The sequence below is a fragment of the Leuciscus leuciscus genome (genome assembly GCF_965113295.1).
Source record: "Leuciscus leuciscus genome assembly, chromosome: 6".
Taxonomy (NCBI): Eukaryota; Metazoa; Chordata; class Actinopteri; order Cypriniformes; family Leuciscidae; genus Leuciscus; species Leuciscus leuciscus.
Window position 1 is genome coordinate 21136616 of NC_138730.1, and position 27944 is coordinate 21164559.

Genomic DNA, 27944 nt, shown 5'->3' on the forward strand with positions numbered 1-27944 from the left:
TGCAGCGTTGGCAGGAAGGCTGTTTGCTGAGCTGGGGAGATTCAGTCTGAGCGTGCAGTTGGGGAGGGAATAATTGCATGGTAATGGTGTGTGAGCTACACTGCAGAACGGAAAGCATGGCGTCATTGACCTGAATGAGGCTGGAGGCATATCCGTACTGATGAGATTTAAATAAGAGGGGAAGGAGTACATTTACATGCACAGCAATAAGACGAGTACTATATAAAATCAACTTTTAAAAAACTGATTTGAAAATTCTTTATATACATACAGTATTCAAAACCTTCTGTAAGCTATGTATTTCTGATTTATACATCAGTAAATAAAGACATCACATGTTTGACCTCAATTGCACACTTATACGTATGACATTTTATATATATATGCATGCTTTATTAAAGGGATAGTTCACCTAAAAAATGAAAATTATCCCAGAATTTACTCTCAAGCCCTCATAGGTGTATATGACTTTCTTCTATCAGCCAAACAAAATCGAAGTTATATTAAATAATATCCTGGCTCTTCCCAGCTTTGTTATGACCTCTGACCCCGACATATGTCGTAATAAGCTTAGGTGAGAATTGATGAACGAGGAAGCGCAGAGGATGGAGCAAAACAAAACGCAGGTCACGAATTAGAAGAAAAATGTTGGAGAATTCCGATATAAGAGAAGAGGAGCTACGTCCTACGTCGGGTCAGAGGTCACCCTTCCGCCAGAACTCGGCTCTCTTGTGAACGCGCGTACGACCGTTGCCGGAAGCCAGCGATTATAATTTATAAACTTTTAAATATGGACATTTTTCTTACAAAAATTCCACTGGAACTCCTTCTGGAACTTCAAAAACTCGGACACTATTCAATGCCATTAAAAAAGGTGAGATGAGCCAGAGCTATTATTTAATTTAACTTTGATTGTGTTCGGCTGATAGAAGAAATATATATATATACATTTTATTTATAAAATTTTTGTTCAAATCATTCATATATTTTTCATCTTATTTTCTCCACCACTGAAAGGACATCCGATTTTGTTTGATTGTTTGATTACTAGAGTACTAACCTGACAGGAGCTGTGGTGGGCACTTTGGGCAGGTTGATGCTGAGTTTTCCATTATTGGTCTGTTCTGCTGTGTACAGGACAGGTTTACTTTTGAACAGGTCGGGTGCAGTTCGAATGGAAACCTGTTGCTGCAGACCACCAGCACTGTTCCCTCTGCTCATCAGCACAAAGGAGTAATCCGTGTCTGGCTGCAGTCGCGTGATCAGCTTCCTCTTGAGGTTGCCTTGGACTTCCACACTCTGCTGGTTATAGAGGATCTACAGGAGGGAGAGGTTCAATTTCACTCAGTTGCACGGCTCACTAAATCTAATTTTTCATTCAGTTTCATTTAAACAAAGAACTTGATTGCATAAACAGACTTTATCCCCATGCAGTCACTTCTAGCTTTGGAAACAGTGTGCTGTTTTCTGGGCTTGGCCCATCAGGATATTACTGTTATGGTTTTATACCAGTGGCTGGCATGCAGAGACGCCACACAGACAACTGTCAAGTCCACTGTAGGCCAGAGACCGTTCTGACAGACTTTCCAAAGCATTTCAGCTTACTGACCAACAGCGTGACTTGCAATTTTACAAAACCACATGCGAATTTACAGAATGAGCACTTAAATCTAATAGGTAAAATTACATTTACATCTGTTGCAGCGTAACCGTTCTGTACAAGAATTAGACCATTATACAGTAGACTCCCAAGTGGCTAGACTATAAAAACAGGCATAAATATAAATAATTGTGAATTATATCTTTTAATATGAGGAACTTTTGTTAATGCACGTCAATGGGGTCTTACCTTAAAAGGCACTTGGGATTTATAATTTTCTGGTACTTCCCAGGTGAGAAGGACAGAGGTTTTCATCACAGCTTTGACACCAAAACTTGTGGCAAATGCTATTGGGGAGAAAACAGGGATTTTGTAAACATTATTCAAAGCTCAGGGTTTGCAATGCATTATGTATAAGGTAACATTTAAAACAAAACAGAGCTTCTGAAATGGGCTAAAGAGGACTGTTTACTAATCTCTTGTGTGAAATTACTGACACTGCAATAAAAGTACTTACATTATTGTGAATCCATTTTTTAGTACATAAACAAATAAAGCCCCTGTCTGAATATTTCCAGTAAAAGCTTTTCTGTAAACTATAAAATCAGCATATTTGTTGAGAACAATACAAAGAATTTGTGACTCTAGCTATACTTTCCCCAGCTACAGGAAACTTAAACTCCTAATAACTGAGATGCTATTCTGCTCAGTGTTATTTAAAGACTATTATAGTATTTATTCATATTTTGAATTGGCTTTTGTTTTTATATTGTAAGCTTTCTTTTAAGTTTTAGGTCAAGTTTTAATAATTTTATGTGCGGTTGTAAATTTTATTAGTTTTTTTATTTATATTTCCATAGAGCTTTAACTAATTTTATCTCAGTTTTAGTCATTTTAGTATTTCAATTTCAACTTATTGCAGCGACATTTCTATCTTATTTCAATTTCTCATTTTTGTTTACGTTTTTAAATATATTTTTTTGATCTAATATTTATATTTTATTTTAAGCTTTATACTTCCAATAACGAAAACAATTTTTAATACTTTTAGCAATAATTACATAGTTAATGTAATTATTCAATAACAATAACAATGATTCTGCTAAACATAAGACAGCTTTCAGTTCAACTTGAACTGAAAATACAAAAGGAGGATTTCTCCACTCGCCTTAAAACAGACCACCCAATGTGAAGATAATATCATTTTTTCATAACACTGCACATTTATCATGGTCTTAGCATGACAAAATGGCTGTGTTGTTTCAAGCGTGTGTTATTGCGGCAAAAATAATTCGTTGGTTATCTTCTGATTTCTCTGTGACCAGTGGACAAAGATTTCGTCTCGAGTTCAAATGTGTTAAGACAGAAACGAACATGGTCAGGTGTTGTTTTCTGGACACAATCTTTCTTGGAACATGAATAGGTGTGTGTGGTATCATGTGCACCAGTGTCATTAAATATACTGTATAGGGTGTATTATAATTATGTTACGGTGCATTGTAATTATCTGAGGCCTGACAGTGATAAATTGCACAGAGGGATAAAAGGATTTCTGTATCTGTTTAAGCGATTCAACGTAAGCCATGGAGTGTAAACACCAACCAGGTGATGTAGACATGGTCCTGCTCTGGATACTGGGGCTTATGGGACCCCCTCCCTTGCTGGTGAAGGCTTGCACACGAATATCATAGGTGGTGTCTGGCCGAAGCCCCTGGATGGTCATCTGGGTTTCGGTGGTGCGGTTGGTGCTGTTCTGTTTGCTGTTGATGTCGCGGTACACCACTAAATATTGAGTGATCCGGCCGTTGCGCTCAGACAGGATGGGCGGTTCCCAGGACAGGCGGGTGGTGGAGGTGGTCAAGCCCACGACGCGCAGGTTTTGGGGAAACCCGCTGGGCACGTCCTCCGGAGTGCTGATCTCTTTTACGTACTCCTCTCCGGCTCCTGCCCGGTTCCTGGCGCTCAGGTGGAAGCTGTAGGTGGCGCCCTTGTGCAGGTCTGTGGCGGTGTGGTGGTCGTCGGTGCGTGCGAACTCACGGACTTCATAGTTCTCTTCCTCCAGATGCTTGTACCGCAGTCGGTAGCCGATCAGCTCGCCCACCATGTCCTTAGGAGGCTGCCACTGGATGAGAGCCGTGTTGCCGACGGTGGTGCTGATGATCATGGTGGGTTTACCAGGCACTGAGGGGGGTAGAGAGAGAATATGTTAAGCACGCTTGAAGAGAGGGTTATTGTGCAGGGACATTTTTAGATTACAGACAATATCCTTCTGAACTTTTTAAATGTCCAAAACACTCCTCTTATTCTGGCATAACAGACTACTTGTATTTGGCAAGTAGTCTTTAAATTAACTTAAATATAAATATACTACCATTTAAATGTCTGAGGTCAGTAAGATTTTTTTTTTTTAAATAAATACATTTTATACAGGAAAGATGCATTAAATTGATCAAAAACGACATTAAAGACATTTATAATGTTACAAAATAACATTTAAAATAAAAATAAAGAAAATCAAAGAATTCTCTATCACGGTTATCCACTAAAATATTAGGCAGCACAACTATTTTCAACATCCATAATAATAATAAATGTTTCATCAATGATTTCTGAAGGATCATGTGACACTGAAGACTGGAGTAAAGATGCTGAAAATTCAGCTGTGTCATCACAGGAATAAATAGCATTTTAAAATATATTACAATACAAAACAGTTATTTTAAATTGTACTGTACACAATATTACTGTTTTTACTGTATTTTTGCAGCCTTGGTGAGCAGAAGAGACTTCTTTCAAAATTCTTATCAACCCCAAATTTATATAACTAAAATGAGTTCTAAATGCCTTTTCATATTCACCACAATTCTATAATATTTTTTAATATTTAATAATAATAGTAAAACAAAGCTTTTTCAATCTATTTAAATCCTTAAGAAATGTCTTGCAAAAGCTGCTTTTGATTAAATTCTACATTCTACAATGAATTGTCACGGAAAACCTCCACAGACACATTCAGGATTTAAAGTCAATATGAAACCTGTAATGCGATTTACTCCGAAATATAAGAGGACATTCAGTCAGTGGAATATAGCAGCTGGTGACATCCGTAGAGAAGAAAATAAGCTATTATATTTAGATTTTTTTCTTTTTTGGAAGAATGTGCACCAATGAATCATGCAGAATAAGACCAGAAGCATGCATTAGGAAAGTAATCAGGGTGAATTTTGAGTGTGAGTTTCTACCTGCGCCGGTGGTGGTGATGACTTTGGCTTTACTGCGCGCCCCATCGCCCTTGGTTGTGTACGCTGCCACGGTAACAGAGTAAGAGGTCTCGGAGAAAAGTCCAGTGATCACAGCCTCCTGTTAAACGGAAACAGCATGATGCCTTAGATGCAAAGACAGCTTTATCTAGAGACGCCCTCATGCCATCCCCACTGGCAGACACTGATCATAAACCCTCCAATAAACCACACACACCCCAATGCTTAACCATTTACAACCTCCCTTTTAAAACCATCGGACACATCTTTAATTTCATATTGCACATACAAACAATAACTCCAAAAGGCTTTGAAAAGCTTTTTCTATGAGAAGCTCTTCCAAGCCACAAAAAGAAGAACCAAAGCAACTCAACCATGGGTGTCAGTCTTCTTGCTTTACACCAGTGACAAAAAGTTTTTACGAGGACACTTAGCAAATCATTTTTTTTTCAACTATCTGCAATTTGGCAGATATTTGAATGATTTCCCCACCCTATTTTTTAAAATAGGGTTTCAAGGATCCTCCTAAAAAGTCAAATTAGTTCACAAATTAGCCTAACTGGTGTACACAACTGGAACACTGACACATCTGGTTGACATCAACCTGTGTGAGCACTTGAACAAACTCACAAACCAAAGGAAGAAACAGAGAACGTCAAACACAGCACACGCAAGCAACTGCAGGAACACATGCACACAACAACAGTGTCTTGATTAGGGTTAAAACAATATTTTCACTCGCCGTTAAAAACGCTGTAATCTGCTGCCAGGCCAGTATTTGGCGATGTAACTTTGTAAAGAAACACTACGCGCCTGTAGACTGAACACGTAATGTGCATGTGTATGATGTTACCGTTTAGACAAATGCACGTTTTTGTAATTTACACGGCGACAATAACAGTTTTCAAATACTTGAAGCGGTTTTCAAACTCCTAAACTGTGCGTCATTAATGCGCTGCTATTGTGCTGCTATTCGTCCTCCTTTCAACATGAATTAGCTTTATGAATAGAAAACTAATTTTACTGAAGAAACATTTAATGAGGAATAATGTCTGTAAAGCCTACAGTAACTCAGGTAATCTCTTCTTAGTGTACTTGCAGGGTTACCTGCAAATGATGTGCTGAAAATCCTCTCTCACACAGAAATAAACCAAGGTCATGACACAGCATATGTTCATCCACCATACACACACACAAAATACCAGACTCCTATATTACAAACGGCATTTAAAAGCTTCTCATTAGCGTTTTTAGCAAGACTTGGCTGAGTTTCTTCTTTAATTAAGATTTTAATTATATTAATACTTATACCAGTAAGTGCCCACTGTTTCACAATTTTTCTTTTTTTAAACGGAGGATTGGTTTGGTTTCCTCTCCCACAGAAGCCCTAAAGAAGGGGAACACGGGATAAAATGTAAATGACTGGATAAATTTAAATGACCTTTTTAAGTTTGAGCGTTTATTCATTACTTTAATCACACAAAATTACTTTTTATAGGCGAAGCAATTGCATTTTCGCCTCTCATTTTCTCCTTCATAAATAGTGCTCTTTTATCAATTTTTCGAGCAAAGGGAACAGCTCGCACTCATAGAGAACAGAAGTTTAACTAAGGAGGAAACATTGGCATGCAGTGGTGTTCTGAAATGAGGAGGCAAAGTCCTCACAGTTTTTTTTTTTACTTCTTTTTTTGTGTGTTAATAAATCAAATGTAAATTCATGTCCCAGTTACACTTAATGTTCTCACATTTTCCTGGTTCAACTACATCAAAAAGAAAAAAAAAGGGAAAAAAGAGAGAAACCAAACACAATTCTCTTTTGTATTTTTACATTGACTATGTAATTAATGTTGTTATTTATTAAAACCAAATATCATCAAGTTAGTTTATTTAAGCATTTTTAGTTATTCCAAAATAATAACTGAAGGCAGTAACAATTTATACAATATATTTTATTTGTAAACTGATGCTGAGCTGTTCTTTTTCACAAAAAGAGGTGGGATTAATCGCACAAACCAATCATTTCCAATCATATCGCGATTAATGGAAAGCCATCTTAATAGGTGTGTTTCTTCTCTATACATTGAGCACACAGTCACACTACATTAGTGAGCTAGCAGCTGACGCCAACCTTCAAAATGGCTGATTGCTAGAATAAATAACACAGAGGTGCACAGATGTCACACGCTGACACCAGCGAGTCTCTGTGCTGTCAAGCAATAATCAATGTCATCTGTGAGAAGAGCAGCACGGTTCCATTATGTGTTGGTGGTACCTCTGAATAGAGCTTGAGGTGAAAGAAATTAATAGAGTTTCTCACCTTTGATGAAAAGAGAGGATCTAAAAATGGCTTAAATGAAGATTTATGAGTGGTTTCTTAAAACAGATGTTGGGTGTTTTTTTTTTTTTTGATATGGGTGTGACACTAAGGGTCCTATTTTAACGATCTAAGCTCTTAATGAGTAATGGGTGTGTTTTGGGATTTACGTGCAATAAACCAATCAGAGTCTCATCTCCCATTCCCTTAAAATGCCAGTTGCACTCAGTCGGGCCATGGCGGATTCGCTATTTACATGACGGAATTTGATAGTGGAAAGACCGAACGCGTCTCCAGAGCACAAACGGATCTTCTCGTGTGCAAGGTTAAACCACGCGAGCAGACCATCTACAGGACAAGCCGGATTCCACCATATCTTTATCTACACAATAATACTCTTTTACATTGTAATCCTTTTATTTTTATTATTTGGCAGTTTTGTGTGCTGCTGCGCATCCATGTGTGTTTAATAAGCAGAGTGTACGCGTGTTGTGGACCCGCCTATAGGCGCACATTACTAACGCGCTCTACAAAAAACAAAAAAAAACACTGCGCCATTGACTTTCAGACCAGGTTTCAGTTGGTCAATGGTGCAGTCTATTTCAGTTGCCTCAAAATAGCAACGCGCCAACAATGCGCCAGAACACACAATGCATTAGCTATTAAAACAACGTGGCGCAGGTCATGAAAATGATAACTGCATCAGGCTGAAACTAGCAAAAAACACTCGCGTCAAGCCTGGCCCTGCATTGCGCCGGGTGTATGATAGGGCCCTAAGTCTCAAGTTTGCGAATGGTGTTTAAAAGCAGAACAAAATCTATGTGTGACGATTGATTTGTGGCGTTTACTTGATCTCACATGTTGGTGTTATTAAGAATAAATTATTCATTTAAAAAAACTTTTAAACATATTCTTTTTTTACCATGGTCAATTTTTCAAGGGCATGTTAGCGCATAACCACAGCCAACGTTGGAGATACAAAAAATTTGGTGGCCAACCAAAATACACACACACCTAACTGTGACTGCTCGAGGTCACCAGGTCAGGTGTGAATCCTTGTATTAACGTATGAATCCCAGATTCCAGAAATCCAGTTCGCTGACAGGCTGCCAGACAGCCCTGAATCATAGGAGAGGGAAAGGAAAGCAATTTGGCGGGAGCAAGCGATTGGCTCCTGCTGAATGTTTTCCAGGCAGGTGGCAGCACGCAGTGGCAGCGGAGCAGGTGCGGTCGCTAACAGCAGGGCTCCAGAGAGACGGCAGCCAGTCTGCTGGCACAGAGATGGGCGGACTGAGAAATGGGGTCAGGCTTCACTGGGAGGAAAACGACACTGGTAACTGAAGTGCGCCCAATTCTTCGGCTCTTTTTTAATGCTCCAAATCTAGGCAGTAAGAGGATTTACCAGCATAACGCAAGCCAGGCCCTGAACTGTAGTGGGCTGTCACGCAACTATAAGAATCTTTTGAGGAAACTCTGGAACAACGAAACACACACACACACAAAGGCATGTTCACGGACAACACACACCTACATTCAACAAAGAGCTGTAGTGTTGAAAGCTGACTGTTATCTACAGCTTTCCCTCTCCAGCCAGGCTTCACTGGTTTTCAACACTCACAGCACACATAACCCTGAACCAGTCCTTCTGCTGAAAGCAGGTAACCTCATTCAGCGCCGCGCCCCCCGATAGTAAAGAGCCGACATTTAGACACATTACTAAAGTTAGATGTTTTTGGGTTTTTTTATGCCAGAAAAATGATCTTGTGATTATAACAACCACAAGTCAAGAACAGCAGACAAAGCTTTCATTCATACAACTACTTAAATCAGTACGTCTCAGTTTCCGTAAACCGTCTCTTCTATCTCTCTATTCAAGTGTCTTTGTCTGCACACGTACAGTATTTGTCATCGCAACGAGTGAGTGTTTATTATTCAGGAAATGTTAAACTAGTGCTCTAATAGTGATGGTCCCTTCCATATTTGCACGCATGTGTGTGTGTGTGTGCGTGTGAGTGAATAACGTTTACTTGCTATGCTAGAAGTCATTAGTGCAGTCATTACACTGTCAGTGAAATGTGCTCTCAGGGGCCAGACCTTTAGAGCATGCGGCATCATTACCATTAGTAAATACAGTGCATTAGTGGGAGACCTGCAGTATAATGCTGAAAATGCTGCAATTTATTCAGTTTTTTTCTGTGTGTGTGTGTGTGTGTGTGTGTGTGTGTGTGTGCACGAGTGAATAAGTACAGAGTTAGAAATAGTGCTCAAAAGATGCTAAATGGTGTATATTCCCCCATTTCCCCCCTTTTCTACAATCTGATTGGTCCAAATTCATATCAAGCACACAGGAGGAGTTCAATCAAACTGTTAATCCCTCCTTACAAGGAGAAATGTTAGTTTTAAATGAAGAAAAGCCAAGCGATAGAGGAAAAAGCGAAAGATGAACACACAAACGCAGAACATCCCCGCAGGCCCAATGCCACAAACCACCCGCTCACACTTGAGTTACTCACATATTCCGTGGACTCTTCAATTTTCCACTGATGGAAAACACAGGACAGATGAGAGGGGAAAAATGAATCAGAGATGGCACTACTGGGGAGAAAAAAAAAGCATCGCTACCTTTTTTTTCTCTCATCTACAGATGAACACATAGCGTTAACAGTGACATGCTACAGAGATAGAGGAGAAGGGTGGAGGAGGAGAGATGACAATATTTCACATTCGACACAGTGCTGAATAATGTCAGGTAAAAGGAGCAGTGGTATACTGCTAACAAAGGCAAGGTGCTTCATTTCCGTCGCTCTGTGGGAGAAAGAAATGACAACTGTTGCACCACTTACACCTGGTGCAAGAACGTTTTAGTCTCAGCATGGTTGCAAATATTGCAATTCAGAGACACTTACCTGTGCTGCATTCATTATAAACCTGGAAACTGAAATCCAAATGACATACAGAAATACTGTACAATCCAAAACATTTATCACAGATACACTGCCTTGTTACTACATGTAACGTATAATTTAAGCAATTGTGTTAATTTTATCTAAGGATGCACAAAATATTGGTACTATATCAGTTTTCGGATTAGATGATTTAATTTATCAGTATCAGTTGATATTATACATTTAATTGTGCAGCTGAAATCCTCTATTCTTACTTAAAACATTTGTTTTTTATTTTATTTGGAAAAACTAATTACAATTTTAAATCTGCCAGTTATCAGTCATAACTTGAAAGTAATCTTCATCTTATCGGTTCCTGCCAAAATTGTTATGTTGTACATCACTAATTTTATCTCACCGACACATTTGTGTTGCACAAAAAAGCCACATTTTACATTTACACACGTTTTGGCCCCTGCTGGCAGATACCGGTACCACAGCATTGATGTATTCGGACGAATATTGATTAGAGTAAATTCCTCACATTTTCCCCAAGAGAGACAAGAAAATGAACATTTCTAAAAAGTTTTTATTTTAAAGAACTTTTTATCTTTGACTGTAAGTGAATCCCATACAGATTAAAAGCCTATTTCTTGGTGCGAGTCTTCTGGTGGTGTTCAGCATGAAATCCCATTACCTCCATCTCACTGCCAGCTGTGCTAGGTGACATCAAACTTTACTGACAGTGAGCAGCCACAACCGTTGCTTTTCTCTTACTGAACCCTCAACAAAAGGCGCACACACATGCATCAAATCTTCCCTGGACCGAGAAGCCAGCATGGAGGCAACTCAACCGGAGTTGATATTCTTCTTCGGGAAGAAAAAAGAAATTGCTCCTTTCTAGCCGAGAATCTGCAAAGTGCAGTGAAGCACGTCACAGTATCAGTGTGCAGACCCCCACACTGTAATTTTCTACATTAGATCAGTCTGCAAACATTCATCCATATCGTACGATTGCTTCTCATGATGGAGCTGATCTAGATCTGTGTATATATTGCATAACAGTACCATTAGCACACTAGATAGAGGCCAATATTTCAGTCTGTTTCCCTAACACACCGCTTCCCACACACAGACCTCACACGGCCAATCCTATAGGGTAGCGTCTGGCATATGTGGCGTCTTGTTAGCCCGCCGGCTGCTCAGAGGTGGGAGTCTCATGGACGATTTTAAAAGCACCTGACAGCACACGAGAATCCACTGGCTTTGCCCAGGGCATGCCTTCCTAAAAGTCCAGTAACAATGACTTTACCCAGGGCACGACTGCCTGGAGGCCTGACCGCCCGTCATTACCTTTCTCAGCGAGGAGCTGAAGTCATGCTGATAAGTTGAGTAGAAAGTGTGGAGGCTGAAACATTGATCAGATATAATGGGCCGGAGAGCGCTTCTAACCCTTCAGATCTGCACATAAGAGTTGTACTTCAATCATTTAGTCATCGACGTTTCACTGCATTCACTTCCGCCTCAATGGACTCCTTCTAAACCGCTGATTTAAACTGTCCAATTAATCGTGCATAGTGCTGCAGCGTAGATACAGTACCAACGTGCACTTAGCACTTACACACCGGCATCTAAAAGGGGACGGAAAAGCCACCACAGTTCCTTCGGTCTGCTCTATATTCGAACAACAACATCCCACCTCAGCACCGACACAAGAAACGTACACTTAAACACAAACAAACCTCTTTAAGCTCAAGTTAATGAGACATTTTTTCCGCTTATCTGCTTTCTTAATGGGTTGTTGTTTTCCACGTGGCACTTTAGCCTCTGTTAAGCATACAGGCCTTTGCTTTCCCAAAATGATCTCCTCTGAATCATTCTCTTTGAATGCTAGATGAATAAATTAGCCTAGTTTATTAAAATGCTTCAGAGAGCAGAAAAAACAGGTCAGAACTGATAGGGATCTTCAGCTGGAGCCAAATACGGCAATTTTCAGACGGGATATTAAAATAGTAATGGATGTCTGCGTTTGTCAGATAGAGCCTGTTGAGATGAAAGGCGAAGATGGTGCTGATATTAATCATGGGAAATAAAGGGCTCTCCTCTCTCTCCTTCATCTGACCACTGAGGAAAGAGTGATTTTTTTCAGAATTGGTGCTGTAACATTCACTTTACTCATAAAGCAGATGCTCGCAGAGTCTTATAGAGTATTTCACGTGACAGCAATTTGCAGATACAAAGTGATCGGAAGTCATTCACTTTCAAAGCGAGTTGATTTGAGACGACATAAGCGACAACCGTTGGCATCACAGCGGTTAATGCAAATGTACTTTATGCAAATGTACAAGTGATGGGATGTGGCAACTACCAATGTCAATGAAACTCACATGACAATTGCACCACCTCCTACCAACCCACAACCCCAATTAAAAACACCTGAACTAACTAATTAAGGTATTCAGGCATACTAGAAACTTCCAGGCAAGTTGGAGCTAAACTCTGCCGGACGTTGGCCCCCAAGGAGCAGGTCACTCTTGTCTTGGGACACCCAAGACCCAATGACAAGATGGTGGTAGTTTATAAATCCCACTTTATTGGGCTCAAACCCTCTGTTTTGGCTACCAGCTCAGGTCCTCGTTCTCTAAAAGCTGCACCACCCACAGCTCCGATCTCTCGCTATATCTGTCATTTCCTAATTCCCTCTTCTATCTAACATCCACAACTGATGCAACAGGATCCTAACCATACAGCGCAGAAGAGTGACAGTTGTAATTGTAGGGGCTCTCGTGCAGATTTGTCGGAGATTCTTCATGGAAAGGTTGACAGGCCTCTCTAACGGCCACTTGCTCCGCTCTCGTGGCACACTGGAATGGATCAATTAACTCAATCTCTCAGTTAAATTTAGACTGAGGGTAGTGTGTGGGTTTCTAGTCTGGCCTTCTTTGAAAAGAAAATGCATTTAACCCACCCACGGACAAACAAGTGCTCACTGGTTTCCCGGCTTTTCAGCTGAGGCCGGGGAGACAGATGAGAGAGAGGCTTCTCAAGTTGCTCTGAGTGAGACAAATATTGGGATCAGATTGTGACACTGTCTTGATATGAACTTGAAATTGCTTACTTTCAAAGTACTTACTTTCAAGTTTTCAATTTACGTTACACAACTACTTGTGCATAGTACATCAGAGCATAATCTTTAATCAAAATGTAATAACTTAGGTGGGGTATTTGTAAATGCTAACCAACAGCCAAAAAGCTACTAAAGCATTTTTAGGCTAATTGTGTAGGTAATACAGCCTTTATTAAACCTTAACAATTGTTATAGTCAGTGTGAAATGGAAATTTACTATGTGTTTTCTAAATGCATCTTACTGAAAACATTTCATACAAGTATACATTTCTTTTTCGGCATTGTAATTTTTCATAAAAATGTCACAACTTGATCTTTATGAAACGAGACTCTCTGGTGACGTATGGCAGACTTCCCCAATCATTTAGTCGGCTTAAACTGTGCCCGTTTCTTGACTGGAAGCTCGCATTCAGATCCTTTTTCTTTTCAATAATCCTTTTTACTCTGCTGTAATATTGAAATAACTTCTGTTTCATTATGACTTTATAAGTTATAGTTAATGGCTATAATTTATGCATTATAAATAATGGCAAAAATTACAAATAAGGATGATTAAAAAAAAGAAAAGTGTAACTGTTGGGATACTGGAGATGCTTAACCATGAACTTGACTATCAAAAAGTATCCTCAAAAATTGCAGTTATGCTTCAGTCCAGTTCCATAAAAATATCACATTATAAAGTAAAATAAGTATATTTCGTTTCATTTTGATGTATTAGATAAAATCATTCAATAAAAAAATCTGCAACTACAATGTTATGACATAACAAATGAGAGTGGGTGTTGTGTAGGTAGCTAGTCATTTTGTTACTCACAAGTGTTATTGTTAATTGGTGGCTTGGCCATTATGGTTTGGATTGGTTCAGTAATGCACACTAAGAGCAAATGAAAAACTTTACACATGTTCTTGCTCTCCTCTGAGATGTTTTAGGAGCCCATCCATGCAGAAGCCCATGCTCTTAGAGTCAGACAGTCTCTGAAGGTGGTAGAGAAACAGCACATATTAAAAATTGGCAACCCCCAGAAGAACAAAAATGGATGTCTTGAGAAATCCAGGTCTTTTTGTCAAGACAAAAACGCACTACAAGCCATTTATCAAAACAACTCGGCAACCACCCTGCCACACCATTAGTGTTACACAATACACAATGGATTTTCATCACTTCTCCGACATGTTTTCTCCCTTCTTCACTCGTTCTCCTTGGCCAGTTACATCCCAGAGAGCAAAGCAATAGCACATTCTATTTTTTGCTGAGTAAGAGTCAAAGAATGAAGAAAGATGTAGACATAAACGTAACCGGAGTCGTATGATACATCTTCAATGTCTGAGAGAAAAAAGAGACACAAGGTGAAAGTAAACAGGCTTGTATGGATCTTTGTGTCTGAGAAATCTGATATTTACAAATGAGTCTCAGCAAGTGTTGCAAATGTTTTAATGTTTTTTTCTTTCTGTAAAAATGAAGGCGAATGAGTCACGTCCTGGGACAAACCATCACAGTTCGCAGTAAATGACTCAATGCTTCAGATGTTATGGTGGATTGTTTGCCAAAGAGGGAGACACAAGCGCAGGTGTCTTTGTGTTGTGAGAGCAAAGAGGTCAACAGCAGTTCATCTGACAGACACTGTAAACAAAACCTATCTGTTGTTTTTTGTCACTGATAGAAACTAGATATTACAAAAAACAGAAAAAATTCACAACAAATGTGTCTTGTAAGCTGTCAAAAATATTTAGAACAGCTGACCTTGTGACATTAAACAAAGTTTACAAGTTATGACTTGTTGAGGTGTTATGGAATAGAGATTCTGAACAGACAAAACAACAACAGCACCACAAACCAGAGAGGCGAAGGTCACAAAGACAACTACAAGCTCTGAGCGAGGGATTTTATAGAATATAGCCTATCATTTAAAAATGCACTGATATTACAATTCTGGGATATTAGGATATTATGGTCTATAACTGAAAAATGGCAATATTAAAATTCTGTACTACTTTGTCTAAATGAATAATAATAATAAAAAGCCTAATCAGTTTTAAATACTGAGAAGTGAATTTAGGCACGACAACATTATAATGTACAATGTGAAAATGAATAATCATTGTGAGATTTGCTGAACTGTTATTCAATTTTAATGAGTACATTTTTTCCCCAATTAAATTAATGTAAAATATAAAATGCATATAACATTTCTCAATTAAATTAGTGTTTTTAAAGATGTTCAAGTGTTACATGACAATAAAGATAATTATAAATAATGAAAATACATTTTTTTAATAAAAAATATAGCAGAAATTAGCATACACAATTAATAATATATATAACAATATTAGGCAATAACCAATATAGTACCAATATATTGTGAATCCCTAATACTATAGGCTGGAATTAATTAACGGCAGCACAGACAACTTGCCAGTTCTAGGAGGTGGATTGAGCGCTAATGTGCGAGGTGATACATTGGCGTTTCTCATGCATTTCTTCACTTGGGTATGTACTTATGCAAATGAGAAATAATCTTTTCAATTCACCAGAAAAACCTCTGTCACCTGCCCATTTACTAAAAACCGTTAAAGCCCGCAGTGGTCTATAGACATCTTTTGTTACAGTCTTTATCCCACTAGCTCGGTAAGGGGGAATGCTTACACAGGTAAATGAGAATCTCTTGTTTGGGGGCAGGGAAAGTGCAGAAAAACACACGACTACGCAAGTTAATTCTCAGCCTACAATTCAAGAGCAGAAGCATTTAAATGCCCCCAGTCTGAATCTCTATATCCTCGAAAAAGTGTCTACTTAAAGATATTCGTGGATTTCTAAATCCCTCCTAAGGATTACTATCTTTCTTCCATCTCAGCGCACCCACGTTTCTTCAGGCAGTTTTAAATCTCCTTATATTAATGCACCATGAGTGAAACAACAAAAAAAATAATGCAGAGTAACAAGGCAGTGCATATGTATTAAAGCTGAATTCTTGAAAGGCCACCAATAGTGTGGATCTGTGAAATATTTAACATCAATTTACATAACACTCAAGGCTCAAAAAAGTTTTCATGTGGAATTAGATGTGTAGACATGTATCCTGAAAACACTGAAGACAAAGATTCTGTTCCAAACCCTACTGAGTTGCCTACCTAGACAGCATTTTTTAAGGGCATTTAAGACACACTAACCAACCCAGAGGCTGTTCAAGACAATTATGTAGCCAAAAAAACAACAAAAACTACAAAAAAATCATTTTCGGTAACTAAAAACAAACAAACTTGGTATTAAACTAACTACTAAAATACTTAAAATACTAAAACTAAAATTGCGTTTTTTTTGTTTTTTTTATAAATCATTTAATATATTTATATATATTTTTCAAATGATAGACATTAACTGAAAGAAAGGTCATAATAAACAATATTTTAATAATAAAAAAAATTGTGCATGCTTACTGTGTCAGATCAATAGCTTAGCAGCATACTAACACCAAACTTAATTCTAATCAATTGAGAGGTTTAGTTGAGTCTCCAAGTAAAGCTTTTCAAATAAGTCACTTAAGAGTTCCGATTTAGGATAGGATCACTAAGGTTTGGAGCAGATCCCAACCTAGCCCTAACAATGGCATCCAGCACACAGTACAAACAGTGAAGTATGTCAATAAGTAATTAGCAGGTAGTACCTGTGCTTCTGGCAGAGCAACGTCCATTATATTAGGCTGTCCGCGTGGCTCCCCGTTCTCCAGGCGGGAGTATATGACCTGGTATCCCCGGATCTGGCCGTGCTGCTTCCCAGAGAGTGGTGGCTTCCATGTCACACGAATAGCTGTGGAGTTCACAGCCTCCACTTCGACTTTCCGTGGTGGGGCTCCTGGCACTAAAGGGGGACAGTTACATTTAAACTTTTAGGATTGTGTTTGAGCTGAAGCACTCTAATAAGTGCTAATGAGTTGCGGTTTGGGTAAGGAGAGGTATTAAAATATTTGTCAGTCAAGGAACATTTATCATATCGGTAAAAAAGCTAATGTGGCTTCAGTGAGAAGATTATTCTCAACAATTCAAGGATTCAGAAGAAAGTGTAAAAAATCTGATAAAAATAAGAACTGCTAAAAGATTAGCAGGAGGTGATGAAGGACAATTAATTATCTGATGAGGATGTGCTGAAATGCTGCTCAGGTGATATGCTTGACATGAATTAATTCACGACGACCAGATTAGGGAAAAGCATGACATTATTTCTAAGGGTGATCCCAGGACCAATATATAAGGATGTGACTATGGAGCAGAAGGTGGTCTAAGATAGGAGGGGAGGAGAATGAGAGGAATGGAGAATGAGAAGTGAGAAAAAGGGAAAAAGATAACAAGAGATATTGATGAAAATAACAATAATTTTCGTTGTAGTAGCATGGTAATATTTAATTTATTTGAATGAATGATTAAGTTGCTAGTGCTTCATGAAATGACATTAAGAAGCTATCTTTGTGGGCAAAACACATCATCCTTGCCTTGTGGTGGCTTGGAATTCCAAGGGGAATCGGATATAAGCGTTAAGACGTAGGTCAGATGTCCAGATATACATCTGATTTAAAACCACATTTAGTGGCTCAGAACGGATATGAAAAAATGTGTATCTTGTGTTTATACATGTGCAACATGTCAGATGCGAGTTAAAAATCGAATTTTTTTGTGCCAGTGTAAACGCAACTTTAGAGACAAAGTGCATGTTTTCTTGTAAAGGACCATGCAATGAGCACATCCGGTCTTATACTGCTCTCATACGTTTAATGAGCTTTTCTCTTTAGCCTACACTTCTAAAAACTTTATCAGAGGCACTCAGGGATCGCCTGAGGTCACACGTGTAATAGCCTGTACCTTGTGCAATCATAAAGTACATGTAAAACTTTCTGTAGCACAACAGAGGAAGGACAGACTGTGAGTAAGAGTGAGTAACTGCTTTGAGGGCTGATGTCTGTGACTGCATGCCATGTCTAGGACAGGGATTTTTAATTTTTTGAGGCCAAGGAGAAAAATAATAAGCACGATATGATAGCATATACAAAACAAACTGTTATTTAAATTACTGGCTTTCATTTTATAATTGAACTAAAGCCAAAACAAATTATTAAAATAATATTTTTATGTTAAAATATATAAAAATATACACCATTCAAAAGGTTGTGTTCGGCAAGTAAAAAAAAAAAAGGTTTTGTTGAGTGTCTTTATGCTCAACAAAGCTGCATTTATTTGATCAGAAACAGTAAAAACAATTATAACGTGAAATATTATTGCAATTTAAAATATTTTTTTTTACTTGAATACTTTTTAAAATATCATTTACTGCTATAATGGCAAAGCTAAATTTTGAGCATCATTACTGCAGTCTTAAATGTCACATGATCCTTCAGAAATCAGTCTAATATGCTGATTTGCTGCTCAAGAAACATTTAATGTTATTATTATCAAAGTTGAAAACAGTTGTGCTGCTTAACATTTTTGTGAAATCCGTGACCGTGAATTAAACAGAACAGAACAGAAAGTTCAAAAGAACAGCCTTTATTTAGAATAGAAATCCATTGTAAAATAATAAATGTCTCTACGGTCACTTTTGTATTTCATTTAGTAATTATTTTTCCTCTCAAATTTTCCTCGGACTTCTTTGCAGCGGCTCTGGGGTCCCTGAAACCCAGTTTGAAAACCCCTGGTCTAGGCAACGTGGTTAGCTAACAGCTGGACTTCCTGGAAAGCTGTGTCAGTTGTTTGATTAAAGTGTAGGACAATTAGACCATGCTTCAATGATAAGATAACTCTGAGCTATGAACCATGGGTAGTGGCCCCCTGATTTTATGGTGCTTTAAGAGGATGTCTCTGTGATATTGCTCCCTCCTCACTTATTAAGTTGTTCCAATTATAATTAAAACAAAATGCTCCAGTCACTACTTTTAAGGAGAAGACCAAGCTTTCATGTCTAGGTTTGTTCAAGGTTAGGCATTATTTAGAGAATCTGACTCTGTCCATACCACAACATTTTAATTAGAAAAGTTTGACAAACAAGAAAGTCACAAGCATACTATGGAATCTATAGCAAATGTCACAGATGATATTGTTCATAACCCTGAATAGGAATAATTGTTAGCCATGCTTAAAAGAAGTAATTCGTCAGACAAAAAGAGAACAGATAGGTAGCAGCCAGCAATAGCCCAGCATTAGTAGTTGTCCACATAGGAGACTTCAGACCTACCGTCCTCATTGGTACGTATACGCACAGCTGTGCTCTCTGGGCCGGGGCCCACATCGGTGTGCGCTCTCACCCACACCTGATACTCCGTCCACTTCTCCAGCCCATCCAGCACATAGCTGGAAGCATCCGCTCCGATGTCCTTCACCTCGTGGCGCTCCGAGTCTTCATTGTTCACCGCCTGGTAGCTGACTGTGTAGCGCACAATAGCGCCGTGGCGACTAGCGGCCGGCGGCGCCACCCAACTCACCTTGATGCTGGTGGAGCTCAGGCTGAGCAGGTGCACGTCTTGAGGGGGGGCAGAGGGGGCTGCGGGAGGGGGCAAGGCAACGGGGAGGGCATCAAGCAAAAATTAAACAACTCAAAACAAGCTCGCTTCTGGACTGAGAGGTTGGGACAAGAATTGAGAACGTCTGTGTTTCATATTTTTGTCTAATATCAAATTAGAACTATTTACTGATTTTGTGTTTTCAAAGCCATTTTGGTTTTAAAATTGAGGTCAAGCTTGGTTAAATCAGATTCATGTATTCTTTTTTTTTCACTTTGCTTTGATTTCATGAGGGAAAATCTGCAAATGATGCTACATCAAAGCGGTGGGATATTAACTTTTTTTGCCCATCACCGACTGGCTGGTGAATGCCAAATTTTACTAGCCACTCACAATTTTATTTTATAGAAAAAAAAAGATATATGGAAACATTAATTCCTGATAACATTTAATGTTATTATTATTTTTAGCTTTTGTAGTTTGTGTATGGTCTAAGGTTGATTACTGGATTTTCTGTCCAATGTGTTTTTGAAAATACTAAAAATTAATATAATTAAATAATTAAAATTAATAGGAGAATGTGAACCATAATATGAAATGTAATTTTAACAACATATGCAGTATATACATGGATACAATTTAAAGTTTGGGGTCAGAAAGATTTTTTAAAAAGAAATTAATACTTTTATTCAGAAAGGATGCATTAAATTAATTTTCATCAAATAATTCTGAAGTAAAATTCAATGCATCACAGTTTCCAAAAAATACTGGACTGTTTTTAACATTGGTAATAACAAAAAACTCTGCATATTAGAATGATTTCTGAAGGATCATGTGACACTGAAGACTGGAGTAATGATGCTGAAAATTCAGCTTTGCCATCATAAGAACAAATTACAAATTTTAATTTAAATATATTCAAATAGAAAACAGTTATTTTAAACACACAAATTTCAAAATATTACTCTTTTTACTGTATTATTGATCAGATAAATATGTGAACATAAGATACTTTTTAAAAACTTTTTAACATTTAAAAAATCTTACAGACCCCAAACTTTTGAATGGTAGTGTGTATAACAGCCAATCAAATGCGCCTCACCAGCAAGAGTGTGCTGTTGTTAGAATACAATGCAAAACTGACCTGCAATTGTGAAAAATACACTATTTTGGCTGGTGGCGTGTCATTTCTCACTCTGGTCTTAGTGATCAGTAAGTCGCAGCCGTTTACTACTACTCTGTTTGGTGTTGACAGGCAGGGGAAAGGCCATCGGTTTGTGTTTTAACAGGCATTCACACATTCTCAGTCAGCCTATTGGCTGGGAGACAACAGCCCCTCGTTTGTCAGAGATCCAAGTGTCAGAGAGTGTGGCAGCTGACGTGTCCGAGAGCGTACTCGACCATGCTGTTAGCATCTTTTGGCAGGCTCTGTGCCACTTCTGAGTGTCTGAGATAAGCGCAGCACCAGCACGGCATATTTAATTAAGTCTGTGACGAACAGAGATCAGGTGAGCTACCAAATTAAAGGTTCTTGTTCAACACAACACAGTCCAGAGGCATAAAAAAAAAAATCACTACAACAGCACAACAACAATTTACAATGATCAAAAAAAGCTAAAGGGCATCCGTTCATGCATCTCTACAGCATATGATAAACATAACTGCATGATAAAAAACAAAACAAAACAATAAGTAACTAAGGAAGAAAGGAGAGATGGCTGAGAGGAAGAACGCTGGGATATTTTAACATGCTTGCATTCCTTTGTTAACAACCAGAGCAGAGAACAGGAGAGGAAGTTTGGTGATGTCACACCGTTCTTGGCGCCCACGATGGGATTGAGCGTGAGGCATCTCACATCAGGCGGTCCTTAATCTGACAACAGTGGGAGAGCCACTACAAACGCATGATGCTGCAGAAGGTGACAAAAATACTGCAGCCGTAGCTGAACACGTTGACAGATTGTACGTTTTTAAATATTTTTTTCCGGGGGTCCTGACAAAAAAAACCTCAAGAGATCAAAGGGGCTTTTGAGTCCTGGAGGAGGTGATAGACAGGTCTCGAGAAGAACACGAGGCTGTGAGGGACTCAAGGGGAAAGGGAGTACTCTGATATGAATGTAAATCTTGTAGTATATACTCTCTGAACATTGTCTTTTGATATGTGGGTGCAAGTGAGAAAGGTTGGGTTATACACGAGCAGAGGTGAGAGTCAGTGTTAAATTTAGCACAAATGCAGCGTTTCATCTCCTTTTCTCAAGCAGGCTTCACTGCTCTGGCTTTTAACATTGCAGCAATAACAAATCACATTAATAGCCTATAAGCCAAAATAATGATGACAAAGGCACAAGCAGACACCAAACGTACCTTTCGCCCTTGTCAATGAATAAAGGTATTCCCTGGCTTACAGGTGTAAGATAATTAATTCTGGAGACTGTAGACAAAGGCTTGAGAAAGGAGGGGGAAAGAGAACCTCTGGATTGCCCATAGGGACAAGTTTAGGTTAGTTGTTGTGATAAAGACAATAAAATAGGGTACTCACTGGACTGGGCGGTCTTGGCTTCGATAGGCTGAGTGTAGACCCCAAGCCCCATTTCAGAGCGGGCCGCCAGGGAGAATTTATACACAGTGTCCGGCTTCAAACCTTCAACAGCGTATGAGCCGGCAGGATCGAAGGTGACGTGGATCTGAAGAGGAAACATCAAAAATACTTTCAATCTATGTGTCCTATCCACACTCCACAGGTTTATTTTAAAGTTGGAATAAAATGTCTGTTTTCTGGTTTCTAAATGCAAGTTATTGCGAACAATTCATCCATGCATGTTATTATTATAATTTTTTTACCTTGTAATTTTGAATTCAAGTATAACTCTAAAATGTTCCAATCTTCTCCAATCTTTTAATCATCTTAAAGGGATAGTTCACCAAAAACAGATCGGTCTGTGCAAGAAACTGAACATTATTTACAAAATTATTACCTGTGGCAAGTGGTCCTGCATCTTTTTTACATAGCATCTAGGATAAGCACAAGTAAGTTTGCCGAGGCTGTGGATTACAGGTAATAATGTTGTAAAAATAACGTTCAGTTTCTTGCACAGATCGATTGTTTCGCTTCATAAGACCTCAATGTATCACCAGGAGCCACGGATATTTATTTTGTTTTGTCTGTATATGTCTTCTTTCGACTCTTAAACTGACGGTAGCAATTGACTTGCATTTTATAAATCACCAAGGACTACAGTTTCAGCTAAAAATCTTCTTTACTGTTCAAATTAAGAAAAAAAAGTAACCTATAGCTTTTCCAATCAACAAACGATGACTAAGAACATAGTTTTTTTTCCTTTTCAATAATCTGTTAAACTAATATGTACGTCATAATATGAAAGATCTTTCGCTACTTCTGTTTCATTGTGACTAACACATTAGTTCTGGGGCAGTGGGATGTATTGTGAGGTGGGCGAGGAAGACTTAGTCATCAAATCCAATTCACTTTCAAACATTTAATCTACCGCACTAATGATAAGAACTCTGTCCTCTTCTCCTTGTATGGTGATAAGCACGCCCACTGAAGTCCACCTATGCGTGTTGTGTGTGTGTGTGTGTATCAGATTCAATCACAGGAAGAGAGAGATTTTAAGTGAATAAAGGTTTTCATTTCGGTCTGTTTTCATAAAGTGTGAATTTACATTGTTCAACAAAAAAATGGAAACTGACAGAGCACATGCAGTTGTCAATGTTTTTTGTGTTTTTAGCATAACAGCTAATATTGTAGGCACATATTTTATCCTCATTTGTAAGTATCAGCTAAATTAATAAATCTACATATATTTTTTTCTCATTGTTTATTCAACATTTTAAGATTATGGGGGACAAAATTGTTGTTCACTAAAAACATGGAAACACACTTTCTGGACTTTTCCTTTTTCCTTTCTGAAAACACACTGATGGCTATCATGATGAGAGTGTGCATAAGACATCTGATCTCAATGTTGATGAACCGACATCAAGAAAACAGATCCAAACGGCCCATTCTGGCATCAGTTAGAAGCACTGTCAAGTGCTGAGCATTGAAAAGTACATTCTGTTTTTGAAGCCAAAAGCACAATCTAATTCTATCAACTGACTGCAGACTTTTGCCTGCAGTCATTTTGTGAAATGTCAATTTTGGCTATCTTTCATTTGTATCCTTGGCCCACAGCAACAGCTGTAGACTACCAATATCAGGTCTGCTTGTAATTCTGAATGAATCGGGAAGGAACAAGCACTGACATGATACCTTGTTATCCGAGTCATCCTCCCAATATAGCAGCTCATATTTAATAATGGGGTCCTGGACCGGCCACAGCCAAGTTAACTGGATCCGCGTATCCAGCTCCGCCTCAGCCTCAAAGCTGGATGGCTGAGCAGGAACTTGAAATCAGACAGACACAGACATGTTAGCGACAACAGATTCACAAGTATTTTTAAGGTACTGACATGAAATAAAACATGCAAAGTAGGGCTGGGTATTGATGCACATTTCCTGATTCAATTAGACTCCAATTTAATTCAATTATGATTTTGTTTTGATTCTGATTCATTTGGGTGCATTCAAGTAACAATGACAATATTGCTGGTAAAAGAATTTTTTTGCTATTTTTGTAAATTAAACAATGAACCTTCAAGTTCGATATATTCTGAAAATATTAACAACAGGGCCCAATCCATCCATTACGTAATATATCAACATATTCCATAACCAGAAGTAATGATAACTTGATGCTGATTCAGCAACCACTCTGAAGGAATCAGTGAGTTTATTAGAAGAATTCCTCAGACAGATTCAAATGGTAACAGAATCTTTTTGAATTATCCATTAAAAACACATGGTTCAAATGAGTAATTTGTTCATGAATCGGACTACACTGGTTCTGTATGACTGGATTCATTAAAAAGAACCGGTTGGTGAGAGTCATTTGTTTGTGAATCAGCCTATACCGGTCATACTGTATGTTTTTATTAACTAAAAATAACTGGTTCATGAGAGTCACTTAATGGAGTTCATGAATCGGAGTCATGTGTTGTTCATGAATCGGAATGGGAGTCATTTCATGGAGTTCATGAATCGGACCGCTACACTGTTCATACAATATGTTACTGCATGTGACATCATGATTGATTTTTACCTAGCCCTATGTATAAATACTGATGTATTATTCACTATTCCAAAAAATTCACCTCCTTGCTGTGTCTTGACCTGCAACACATCAGATGGGGGCCCATCCCCTACAGATGTGAAGCCCAGGACACGCAGGCTATAGGTAATGTCGGTGGTCAGGCTCGAGATTGTGGTGAGACGGCTGTCGTCCGTGTTGTGTTTCTGCCAGGCACTGAGAGGAGCGTCCAGGTCAGATGTGTAGTAGATTCGATAGCCTCTAATCTGACCATTAGGTTCCTCCGGCGGTTCCCACTGCACCAACATGGTGCTGGCACTCAGCATACGTGCCTGGACGTGCAGAGGTGGGGAGGAAGGCGCCTGCTCACCCGTTCGCGTCTCAACCGGGTCACTGGGTGGCCCACGGCCGATGTTGTTGACAGCCATCACGCGGAACTCATACTCGGAATAAGGGCTGAGACCACCAATGCTGTAACGCGTGGTGGCAACACCGTCCACTTCTTGGAAGTTGGTGTCTGAGGTCTTGGCCCGGTACTGGATAATGTAGTAAGACACAGGTTCAGGGTTTCCAGAGTCCCATGTCAGGGTAACGCTCGTAGCTGTGGTTTCCGTCACAATGAGAGATGTAGGAGGCTTTGGGAGAGCTGAGGAGTAGACAATAAGAAAGGAAATTAAATGGATGACAGTTTATGTAGGCTAAGCTGCCTACACGGTACACTCCTAAAATAGAGAAAGAAGTGCAATGTAAGACAGCAAGAGAAAGAAGAAAGGCCTGCATTCTGGTTATTCACAGAAAGGCAGACCGTGCCGCCTCATCATTGTGTCTTTAAGATTTGTGGCTGGACTCCAGATAAATGTCGGTGACATTCTCCAAGTCCATATTGATTGGTGAAGTGCAAAGTGCAATCAATAGAGGCAGCCACGATGACGAGGAACGAAGTCTGGCAGGGCTCGGCGTTGTCTGGTGGGACCAGCCACACTGATACAGCTCCAGACATCTGGTCTGGGTAAACACATGCTCAGAATAATCTAAAGCCTTTCATTTTCTCAGAGCCCACAGTAAAAAAACGCGGGAAGTCCCTAAAGCTCAGTCAACAGAGAACAAGTGTCCATGTTTTTTCTTTGTGTGCATTTGCCAGGCGTACCAAACAGCTGGTCAGAACCTTGGGGTTGCAGATAGAAAATAACTTTTTCTGTTCTCTGACAACCTATTCAGGGTCTTGGGTAAAATAACAGAGTCTATATAATCTTTAAACCTAAGCAAATCTACTAAATGGATCATATTTATGTTAGTAATACACATTCTTGTTCTAAAGCCGAAAGTACACTTCCCATGTCTTGGAAACAGTCCAATTGACGTAATTTTCGTCATCAGCACAGTCCGCTGATGTACTGGCTCACATCAATTAAGTGTACTTTTAATGGCTTGCACACTCAACAAGATGCAAGAAGGAGCAGAACATGGAAAATGAAGCATACCTAGGCTATTACTGCAAAAGATTCCTTCAAAAGAATCACTATTTTTGTGTAGCTCACAAGTGGATAGAGCAGTCATTTGAGGATCTTACCTTTGACAGAAACTTGTGCGGTTGCCTCAATCATACCGAGGGATGAGATAGCTACGCATGTGTAGTTGGTCGACTGACGGATGTTGTTGAGCTCCAGGACATTGCGCCCCACGGGCATCTCCTCATCCTTGGTGAGCTCCACATCACCAGCCATCCATTTGACGTAGGGCATTGGGGCACCTACTGCCACACAGGTGAGGTTGACACTGCCCCCTGGCATAACCTCGTGATTGGTGGGTGGGATGGAGAAACGAGGAGGCACTCGTCGTACTACCGGAACGAAGAAGAAAATGTGTTGTGTGATTCAGCATGTGTGATATTGTAGTACTTTTATGTCAACTTTTAATACAAAAACCATACACGGGGAAATCTATTGTGATTACTACATCTCTAGTGTAAATACTAGGACTATATCACTAACATGAACAAACTAACATGAAGTCGAGCTGACAGGTCAAACAAATTCCCTTCAAAGGCCGGGCTGCCACTTTTTCCATTTGTTAAAGCCTGAAGCTTAACAACTGGAGGCTGGAAGTCAATACTATGGCTCACACATATGTGCAGAAAGGGGCGATAAACCAATACATGCCGGAGGAAAGGTGAAGAAGGCATCGTAATGGTATTTCTTATAGAGTGAGACATTAAAATTCATGCCAAAGGGGAGCTTTATTAAATTGTGGATTTGAAGAAAAAAAAAATCATCCTCGCTGAGGAATTGCAGGATGTAGAGTTTTCACTGTCAGTTTATCGCCTGGTGGCACTGAGACCCTGCTCTGTTGTTGCTCAGTCCTGCCTGGATTCGGGAACCTGTCTGAGACCTTGTGGGAGATGTATTGTTCGCAGGGCCCTCTCTTTGTGAGCCTCTGATATGCAGATAAACCTGACATTAAAAGAGGTTCCCATGGAGACGAAAAGGAGCCTGCTGACACTGTGCAGAGATGGGGAGGAGAGAAGTGAACTATCAGTGTGGGGGCTGAACGGAATTCAAACCAGTCTTGACCTAAACGGACTCGAATGCGTGAGGCTCTTGGTGTATGAGGAACTAATCCACAAGGATCAGCATGAGAAAAACATCAACATTTTTAAAGGATATTCTTTTATCCATGCAAATACTAGTAATGCATTTCACTCTCTATAATGTAGTGCTCAGAATCAAAGATGGTGGTAGATACTAATGCTGAACTATTTACAAGCAGCACAAACTGGAGAGACTTTTCTCTCCTATTCTCTCAAAATAGGAGTATAAAACCACAGCACATTAAACAGACTCTTCCAATTTGTGTTAATGACCCGCTGCCTCATGTCTGTCTATGGAGAAATGGCATAGGCAATAATTGGTTTTTGCACAGGTCTTCCTGAAATTGGATTCTCGACTTCGTTTCTCTCATTTTATTTTCAGATAGACACTGCGACCAAGCTTGTTATTCTCCTCATTATGTTTGCATTGTAAAGGAAAAACGATAGACTCTTGAGCATTTTTTCTTTGAATTAGGCTATGTAAAATTCAAAGTACTCCAAGTCCACTGTTGCAAAGAAATTACAGTGGCAGTAGCATG

The 27944-nt window shown here is 39.1% G+C and overlaps 1 protein-coding gene across 4 annotated transcripts in view; it reads right to left on the minus strand.

Annotated features, from left to right (window-relative positions):
- ptprfb (protein tyrosine phosphatase receptor type Fb) overlaps positions 1-27944 on the minus strand; it is a 132573-nt gene that overhangs the window by 38126 nt on the left and 66503 nt on the right. For 2 of the 4 annotated variants that reach the window (XM_082172156.1, XM_082172155.1), the window contains 11 exons: positions 26389-26658; positions 24883-25464; positions 23942-24075; positions 22208-22352; positions 19404-19709; positions 16849-17042; positions 9688-9714; positions 4843-4960; positions 3203-3781; positions 1850-1947; positions 1061-1317 (listed from right to left, as the gene is read on the minus strand). In XM_082172156.1, coding sequence (XP_082028282.1) covers positions 1061-1317; positions 1850-1947; positions 3203-3781; positions 4843-4960; positions 9688-9714; positions 16849-17042; positions 19404-19709; positions 22208-22352; positions 23942-24075; positions 24883-25464; positions 26389-26658 — 2710 coding nt within the window. The remainder of the gene's footprint in view (positions 1-1060; positions 1318-1849; positions 1948-3202; positions 3782-4842; positions 4961-9687; positions 9715-16848; positions 17043-19403; positions 19710-22207; positions 22353-23941; positions 24076-24882; positions 25465-26388; positions 26659-27944) is intronic. The other 2 variants (XM_082172158.1, XM_082172157.1) reach the window with 1 other exon arrangement.